The 10,201-nt window shown below is 37.5% G+C and overlaps 1 protein-coding gene across 1 annotated transcript; it reads left to right on the top strand.

Moving 5' to 3' along the window:
- Positions 1–7,131: 7,131 nt before the first annotated feature.
- si:ch211-81a5.8 (uncharacterized protein LOC560648 homolog) lies at positions 7,132–9,665 on the top strand. Its single transcript, XM_066675470.1, has 3 exons — positions 7,132–7,322; positions 7,941–8,028; positions 9,513–9,665. The coding sequence occupies exons 1-3, from the start codon at positions 7,132–7,134 to the stop codon at positions 9,663–9,665; spliced, it is 432 nt and encodes a 143-aa protein (XP_066531567.1).
- The last annotated feature ends 536 nt before the right edge of the window (positions 9,666–10,201 follow it).

The following is a 10,201-nucleotide window of genomic DNA, read 5'->3' on the forward strand; positions in this document are numbered from 1 at the left end:
AGGAACCTACGAAGTGGCTATTCCACAAGTGTAATTTATCCTGTGGCCTCTTGTGGGCTGTAAGCAGCATCAGCCATATTAATGGCATCACCCACCCAGTGGGACAAGCATTGAGATGTAGAGTCTGAGCCAATGAAACGAAGGGCCGACTGTTTTTCATAAACAGGTACAATTTTTGTATGTGCTCAAAGCAGGACACATGCATTGCAATCTCCATTCCTTGTTCATGGAGAACAGGAAAGCATGAAAAGTCATTTAGCAGAGTCCAACACAAGATCCAGGCCTGTTTTGATGTATATTATTTTCAACTCTGTGCTTTTCCAGTGGCTAGGAGAGCTTGTTCATATGAAATGCTTGGTGCTCCACAGTAACATCTGGCAAATGCCAGGCTCCAACAGCCTGAACTGTAGAGTATGGTAGAATTAGAGGGTTTGATGTTAGGCCCGTTCTACAAACACGTCTCATAAAGCTTCAAGCTAAAGCGTGTTTACCTACTGTGTGTCGTGTGTAAGCTCATTTAACATGTTGGAATTACTGGCAAATTGTACCTTGGTGGTTAAAAAAAAAACCTCTGCGTCCACTCAGCTGATTTTGTTTTAAAAATCTGATTTTGTTTGTTTACAGCACATCAAATAGAGAACACAAGAAAATCATTCCCCTGCACTACTTGTTGTCATATAATGCATGTGTGAAAATGACCGTAGCATATTAAATGACTGTGACCGTCTGTTAGCAGAGCCATCTTGTTCAGCTTTAGAGGTTCATGGGCTACTGAGGCATGAGCATGAAACCATGTAGCCACAGTCTCATTTTCAAATCCATACCCAAAATGGTTCTGTAGGCAGCGCTACCTTTGAGGCAAAATGATTGTAATTAGATATCATCCAGCAGGCAGGGATGAATGTGATTCGTTAACACACAATGGGCAGAGATATTCAAATACGGGCCATAAACTGGTAAAGCTCCGCCTAGAACCCATGGTTTTCCTGCTCTGACTGACTTGAAATGCCTTTGGAAGAAATAAATGTGCAATAAAATGTATTCTTTTTACACTTTCTGTTTCATAATTTGTTGGAAGTGTTGCAAAAACTTCATTATATTGTTTTGTTTGACTGGAGGATAATGTAACTGCCACTGAGGAAACAGCAGAATGTTACAATGCTCTGCTGCCACTGAGGCAATTTCTGAAGAAGAACATGCCTGCATATTTGTGTTATGACTGCTGCCTCTGAGGAAGTGCCAAATGTTATAAAACAAAATTCTGCTGCCTCTGAGGCAGCAATCATGTACTATTCCTCTTTGTCTAAGCCTTTGCCTCAGAGGAAGCAGAGCATTGTTGTATTATTGTAACTTTCTTTAGCTCCTTCAGAGGCTGCAGTCATTACTTAAATGTGCAGGAAAGTATTCTTCAGAATCATTATACCATACTGTAGCTTCCTCAGAGGCAGTTCCTTTATCCTCCATCCTCCAAAGCACAATACTGAGATTTTTTTTGCAACAATTCCAACAAATTATGAAGCAGAACTAAATCTACCATGTCAAAAAAAAAAAAAAAAGTATATTGCACACTTATTCTTCTAAAGTCATTTCTAGCAGTCAGAGACTAAGACTGGACTGAAAGAAGCACACACACACACACACACACACACACACAAACACTGGTCTGTTGGACTGTAAATGTTTTCACATATCCGGTTTACATCATGTTTACATCCAGTTACCGGTTACAGCACAAATACACTTTAAATTGCAGTGTCTCTCTCCCTCATCCCCTCCGTACTTATGGTTTTTGCCTTGTCTTGTATTACATTGTATTGTATTGTACTGCAGGGACATTGTTTTGTATTTTTCTTAGCCATATCTTCTGCACTTTAATGTGTATGCACTGGTTTATGTTGCACTAGATTTGTACTAGTTGCACTTTAATGTTGTGTATTGTTTTGTGTTCTATGTCCTTTGCACTTTAATGCGTGTGCACTGTTTCATGTTGCACTAGCTTTACACTAGTCGCACTTTAATGTTGTGTATTGTCTTATGTAGCACCTTGGTCCTGGAGGAACGCTATTTCGTTTCACTGTGTACTGTAAACACTATATACTGCTGAAATGACAATAAACTTCTTGAACTTGAACTTGAACTTGAATGCAAACACAAGGGACTAAGGCAGAGCTTTAATTGTATATTGTATGGTATTTGAAAATCTCTGCCCAAACTGTGTGAACCAATCACATTCTTCACCACCTGTTGGCCAGTTACCCACTACATTCATTCTGCCTTGAAGGAAGTGCTGCCTTCAGAACCATTTTGAGGAGTGATATTGCACACAAGCACCCACAGGCTACCAGGCAAAAATGGTCCTTAAGGGCTGTGGAGGCCATGTGGATTAAACAATACGTGTAAACCTTGTAGAGTGCTAAATGGACAGAGAGCTCTGTCAACCATGACAAAATACAGACACCCAATGAAAACTCACCCTTTGTTAAATCTCCAAAAATGTTTTTTATCTGATTTGTAAAAGCAGCTCATAAAAACATGCAAATGTTCCTTCGATTAGTGAATGATGAATGACCCAAGAGAGAGCTGGACGGTGCACAAAAGGAACAAAAATATCGGATCTGTCTTATCTGGTGTTCAGCCCCCAAAAAACAACAACCCTCTGTACATACATACAGGTGCTGGTTATAAAATTAGAATATCATAAACAATTGTTGATTTATTTCAATATTTTTTCCATTCAAAAAGTGAAACTTCTATATTATACTTATTCATTACACACAGACTGATATATTTCAAGTGTTTATTTCTTTTAATTTGATGATTATAACTGACAACTAATGAAAACCCCAAATTCAGTATCTCAGAAAATTAGAATATTACTTAAGACCAACACAAAAAAGGATTTTTAGAAATGCTGGCCAACTGAAAAGTATGAACATGAAAAGTATTTACAGCACTCAATACTTAGTTGGGGCTCCTTTTGCCTGAATTAGTCTATCAGTCTGTGGCACTGCTCAGGTGTTATGAGAATCCAGGTTGCTCTGATAGTGGTTAAGGTCAGGCAAGTTTGCTGGACAATTAAGAACAGGGATACCATGGTCCTTAATCCAGGTACTGGTAGTTGTGTGCAGGTGCCAAGTCCTGTTGGAAAATGAAATCTGCATCTCTATAAAGTTGGACAACAGCAGGAAGCATGAAGTGCTCTAAAACGTCCTGGTAGACAGCTGCATTGACTTTGGACCTCAGAAAACACAGTGAACCAACACCAGCAGATGATGTGGCACACCAAACTGACTGTGGAAACTTTACACTGGACCTCAAGCAACATGGATTCTGTGCCTCTCCTCTCTTCCTCCAGACTCTGGGACCTTGATTTCCAAAGGATTTCCAAAATTTACTTTCATCAGAGAACATAACTTTGGACCACTCAGCAGCAGTCCGGTCCTTTTTGTCTTTAACCTAGGCGAGACGCTTCTGACGCTGTCTCTTGTTCAAGAGTGGCCTGACACAAGGAATGCGACAGCTGAAACCCATGTCTTGCATGTGTCTCTGTGTGGTGGTTCTTGAAGCACTGACTCCAGCTGCAGTCCAGTCTTTGTGAATCTCCCCCACATTTTTGAATGGGTTTTGTTTGAAATTCCTCTCCAGGGTGTGGTTATCCCTATTGCTTGTACACTTTTTTCTACCACATATTTTCTTTATCTTTGCCTCTCTATTAATGAACTTGGACTCAGAGCTCTGTGAACAGCCAGCCTCTTTACAATGTTCTTATGTGTCTTGCCCTGCTTGTGTAAGGTGTCAGTGGTCGTCTTTTGGACAACTGTCAAGTCAGCAGTCTTCCCCATGATTGTGTAGCCTACAGAACTAGACTGAGAAACCATTTAAAGACCTTTGCAGGTGTTTTGAGTTAATTAGCTGATTAGAGTGTGGCAGTGGGTGTCTTCACTATTGAACCTTTTCACAATATTCTAATTTTCTGAGATACTGAATTTGGGATTTTCATTATTTGTCTGTTATAATAATCAAAATAAAAGAAATAAACACTTGAAATATATCAGTCTGTGTGTAATGAATGAGTATAATATAAAAGTTTCACTTTTTGAGTGGAATTACTGAAATAAATCTTTTTCATGATATTCTAATTTTATGACCAGTGCCTGTAGTGAGTAAATGATGCTTAATGTTTCCAGCACCATTGTTGCACTTTCCAAAGCCTGCAGTTCCTGTTACAGACAGTGGTTTGCAATGTCACTAGCTACAATTTGGGGTGGGCATGGGCAGGATGGGAATGGTGGGTAGGTGTGGTAATGGAAAACCAACCAGGTAGCATGTACCAAAAAGTGACCCGAGCTGAGCAGATTTGAGTGATTTGAGTAGTGTAGGTACTGTGCAGTGGAAAAGTGCCATAAAACTACCACATTCAGAGGTTGTACATGAGTGGGGCCTGTCTTCAAACAAGTAAGTGGTGCTGGCAAGTTTGGTATTGAAGAAATCTGATGGTCGTCATATAGCAGAAAAGGAGAATAACTGCTGTGCGAGCCACCCTGGTTACCTGTGGGGTGGTTAGCCCTTGATCACTGCTCTCTGTGTCAGCAACCTGTCAGATATGGTGGCATTTGTTCTTCCTTGGTTGTTCGAACAGCAGGAGTCTCTATAGTGATGTATATGTTGAAAGAGAACTAAATAAATTGGTGTCTTCAGTCCCCAAGAGATTATTAAATCATTGCTGTCCAAAGAAAATCATGCATCTCTATTTTTGTGGATATTTAGTTTACTATACAGTTTGAACACAGCAGCTGTCTTTCATATCATGTGAAATTTCAGGATGAATGGACCAATAGAAATGCTCCAAAATGACTTGGAATAAACTGTTTTTACTGACTTCCTATGAAAATTAACAAGGCTTTTTCCTTCTTCTATAAAAGCCCATATATTTGATGCATGTTTTTTTTGGGACAGCGATGAAATACTGATGAAAGGAAAGATAATGAAGCAGGTGAAGAACTTGCTGCTGTTTCAGTGATTTTGGAACATACTGCAGGACTTCCATTTAGAACGAGAGTCCAGGTTGTTAGGTCACTGAGAAAGCTGCTGTGTGAATGAGGTTGTTTTGTGAATGAAGATTTAAGATGGCTCTGGGTCTTCTGAGTGCAGCAGTTGTTAGATGGTGTAAATAACAATGGCTGCGTCATTGCTCAGGTTATCCGCCTTGTCGTTCTTGCTCTTCAGCGTCTGTCATCCTCCACGCCCTGTCTTCCTCCCCTCCTCCATCTGTTTACAGGAGAGGATTTACTCCTTAATCATATAGCTTTTAAGAACAACTGTCACTGACTTTTTTTTTAAATGGGGTTACTCTTTACAAGTGTAAAAAGAAGAACCACAATTATTTCACCAGTCTTTTTACTCAGTGTTTTAAAGTATTCCCATAAGTGCTATATGTGGTAAATGTGATGTCTATAAAGTAAATTCCCCAGGCTTTTCTTGTCTTCACGTGCTATGGGAATTGCCTGCTGTTGCTAACAAGATTACAGACAATTACGTGATTTTGTGATTAGCAGAAGGTTAGACTGGGGGAAGGGACCAGGGTTTATAAACATGAAACCTGGTGCCAAGCCTTTAAAGAATCACAAGGAGACTGGACAGCTTTCTGAACTGGAGCATAAAACTGAATGGGATATGAACATCTGAAAACTTGCTGGGATTGAATGCAGTGAACAGGTATGTAGAGTTGTTGCTCCTTTTAAGTGCTTTTTCAAGTACAGGTGGTGTACCAATTTTAGGCAATACTAAACAGTAGTAGTGGAGGAAATTTGTACTCTGTTTTCAGGATAACTTGTAGTTTTAATCAAGTAATTTGAATATGTGTTGTTGGCATAATAATGCATGTGTGGATTGAATGTTGCATTGACTGTAAAGCGTCCTTGGGTTTCTAGAAAGGCACTATATAAGTTTAATGTAAAATTAAATAAAAAAATATACACCTAATACACCATCATTTTAAAAATATCAGTCAATTATAAATATCTACACAGCCACAACATTAAAACCCCTGAGGGGTGAAGTGAATAACATTGATTATCTTATTACAATGACACCTGTCTAGGGCTGGGATATATATATATATATATATATATATATATATATATATATATATATATATATATATATATATATATATATGGGATGCCAACTTGTGATGACTAGACAACTAGCTCAAAACCACAGATTGTTTGGGCTGTTTTATGTGTGTAGTAGGTAGTACGTACCAACAGTCATCAAAGGAAAGGCTGGTGAACCAGTGCCAAGGTAATGGGCACCGAAGGACAAGGCTAGCCTCTCTGATCGCACAAAAGAGCTACTGTAGCATAAACCACTAAAAGTGTAATGATCACTGTTACAGAAAGGTGTTAGAACTGGACCATGGAGCAAACGAAGAACATTATCTAGTTTTTAACCTACACCATGATATACAAGAAGTCATGGCAGTGGAGGCGGTGTGATGCTCTGATTAGACACGGGTAGATTGTCGGTTTTGTGTAGTAAATAAAAGGATATATAATGCTATATTTGCATTTTAAGCACTGGTTCTGTTCACCACCAATGTCAATACATCTCATTAAATTTCTCTAAAATGACCAGCTTCATAACCCAGCACTCTGAATAACTTTGCTTACACCTTGATGAATTCTGAAATATTTGTGGACTTATGCTTCATATCCTAATGTGTTTATTGTGCTCCATTTGTAAAATTATGTGCTTATAAATGTTTAACTCATATTCTTTTACATGCATTTTCAAAGACTACTGATATGTCAGCCATGTATTTTCTATATAATATTATAATGCTTAAGTTCAATGTATTGTTTATGGACCGTTTTTTGCACTATATTTATTTACATTTTGGATTTGTTCTAATTTTGCAGGTCCTGGCATATTGTTCATGAAATTCACCATCCACCTTGCATTAATTTAGATTAATTTGCAGAAATATTTTAACAATATTAATTCATAATAATCAACACAAGCACAATTTTATGGGACGCTATCAGAAAACAGCCTGTAATATTTAAGTTTAAGGGTTGAAAGAGAGTACACTTCTCAGTTGCTCACTACAGGCAGGACCCTTAATATCACATGGATGCTATAGTGAAGAAATCCTTGAGTGCTCCGGTGCGGCAGTTGTCCAGCTGTATGTTAGGAGTGAAAGAAGGCATCAATCGGAAAGGGAAGAATGTTCGAAGGAAAAGTGCTCCATGCTGCTACTCCCAGACAGCACATGACTCCTCCTGGATCAGAGCTTACCAAGCAGAGCTGCACAGAGAAAGGCAAGTAATTCTAGTAATGTAGCTTTACTGCTATTTTTTAGGCAAGTAGCTTTCAGAGCAGAGAAAAACAAATCTAAACTACATATAGGAGAGAGTTTAAAGGAATTTAGTTTTGAGTCACTTGCTTGGATTTTCAGTTCTTCACTTGGTAAACGGCAGGATGGCCCAAAGTGTGGCTCACTGTTAGGAAATTCCATAGGAATGCCTGAAATGTACGCTACACACACACACACACACACACACACACACACACACATATATATCGACTTGTGTTAAAACTACATTTAAATTCTGTGGTGGTTCTTCAGAAATATACCAGAGGAACTTATTTTTTCCTCACAACCAAATTCAAAGAACATGCACAAATAACAATAATAATAAATAAAAATAAATAAAATCAAATAAAATAAATAAACAATCTCATTAAAGGTTTTGCAGAGAAATACATTTAAAAAAAAGTGGGGCAGACACCACTCTTTGGAAACGACTGATTTAAATGGATAGGGAACACAACATGGGTGAGATCTCTCCAAAGAACCTTTTTGTATGTGTTAAATATGAATTTTTCCTGCTGCTTTGAATCTTCCTAAACAATGTCTCTTGTTAATATTTGAACAGAAAATTGCGGCAAATTATGGTATCCAAGAAGAATGCAGAGAGAGCAGCAATGAGGACCCACTACAGGAGCCCACACCGGTACACAAAGGTAAGAGTATTAGACAGTAAAATTATTAAACTTAAAATAGTCTTTAAGACTATTGCGACAATTTTGACATGAACTACTTTGAAAAAACGAATTGTTTGGGAATAATGTCTTACTGCACACAGTCTTACTTTACTTACTTTAACACTCAAACCCTCAAATGTGCTTTTAATAATGCAAACCCCATTTCTAGAAAAACTGCATTTTTAAATGAAATATTACACTTGAAATATTAATTAAATGATAAATGTCCAAAGAAATCCTTTTTAGTGTTTTCGCTGTCCTTATTTTATTTTTTAATTATATAAAACAATATAATGTGACACCTGCAACACACTCAAAAAAGTTGAGACATAGGCAAAATAAAACTAAGTTTATGCAAATAACACATTTCTGGAAGGTTCCAGAGTTAGCTTTTTAACTGATAACAGGTGAAATCGCAGTGTGTAAAAGCCAAAGAGAGGAGCCGTTGCTGAATGTGCGCCCCCAGGTGGTGGGAAACATGAGGGGAAAGTGGTGGTGAAAGTCAGTGGAAACATGTTCTGTGGTCAGACAATACCATGTTTTAGCCTATTTCTGGAAAAAACAGGCGTCGGATTCTATGTGCCAAAGATGCAAAAGACCATTCAGACTGTTACCAATGAAAGTGCAAAATCCATCAACTGTTATGGCATTGAGGACATCAGGGCCCAAAGCATATATATAAGCATATAAGCTTATAGAATTATTTTGGAGAGACGTATTCTGTCATCAAAATGACGTCTTTTCTAAGGAACTGCATATTGATTTCAGCAGGACAATGTCAGGTCTCTTTCAGCATGAGTTACTGCAGCATGGTTTTAAAGACAGTGTACATGCTTGACTGACCTGCCTTCAGTTCATCTCTGTCTCATCTTGCAGAGGAGAATCAAACAACTGCGACCAGAGACTGTTGAGTTGCTCCAGTCTTGTATACAGCAAGAATGAGCAATACTGCAACAATTAGTATCTTCTAAACATGCCTCTGTCCGAACTTACTTTGAGTGTGCTGCAGGCATCGATTTATTTTATTTAATATATTTAACAGAGAGCTTCTTTGTCCTTTTTTTTCTGTAATTTTTCAAGTGAATAAGAAGTTACAGATTTTAGTGTTTATTATACTTTTAGTAAGTGTTCCAACATTTCTGGAAAATTGTATTGTAATTTCCTTGAAAAAAATATCAAATTATTAGATACATTTTCTTAACTTAGATACTTAAGATTAGATTATGTTCATTTTAACTAAATGTACTCAATGGTACTTTGTATAATTTAAGTGAAAACTATTATTTGAACAAAATCATTTCCATTTCTTTAGTTCGAACTGACATTTACAGTGTAGACAAAACATACGTTTCATAAGATGGACTTAATAAATATGAAAGTGGGTTTCATATCAACCTATTTACAGCAACAGCTTAACGGTAATAACATTATTTAATTCATATGTGCTTGTTTTTGCTTTATAGACATCTCAAAACAGAACTCAGCTGAAGACCAAACCCCCACAAAAGAATGATGACTCCCTTTTCGGTGCCTTCCAAGGGCTGAGTCTGAACATAGGCAGCACTCAAGCTTCCCTTCCCACACCGCCAAGCGCTGAGCAGTGTAAAGTCATGTGATTAGCAAGAATGATTTCTATGCAGCTTTTTTTTTAGGAAATATGATAAAATACATTTGACTGTATCTATGGGCTTTAAGCCACTTCTGGTGCAACTGATTTCTAATCTTAACTTCACTAATAACACTATGATGACTGTAGTTGTAACGCTTCATATCTCATGCCTTTTTAGTTATTTATATTATTTATTATGTTACTGGCTCTGGGATATTCTGTCCCTTTCTGATTGTTTTATATGTAAGGCCTGCACACAAAGTGGTATTTAAAAAATTTAACAAATAATAAATTCTATCATTATCCATCAAGTACAAATTTGTTTTGAGGTCATACAGTAAGATCTTAAGGACATCAGTTTGTTGAGTCTCTCTTGGGATAATTTACTTAGCGGTTTTCTGTGTTTCTGAGCTTAATTTTCTACACTATAAAATATTTTGGCCAAGGTTTGCTCATAGTTGACCTCAGCTGTCCCTTTTCATGAGGGCATTACAGGTGGTGTCTTTCATTCAAACATTGTCCCACAAAACCTTGTTGTTTTTA

Source organism: Hoplias malabaricus, chromosome 6 (assembly GCF_029633855.1).
Source record: "Hoplias malabaricus isolate fHopMal1 chromosome 6, fHopMal1.hap1, whole genome shotgun sequence".
Classification (NCBI taxonomy): Eukaryota; Metazoa; Chordata; class Actinopteri; order Characiformes; family Erythrinidae; genus Hoplias; species Hoplias malabaricus.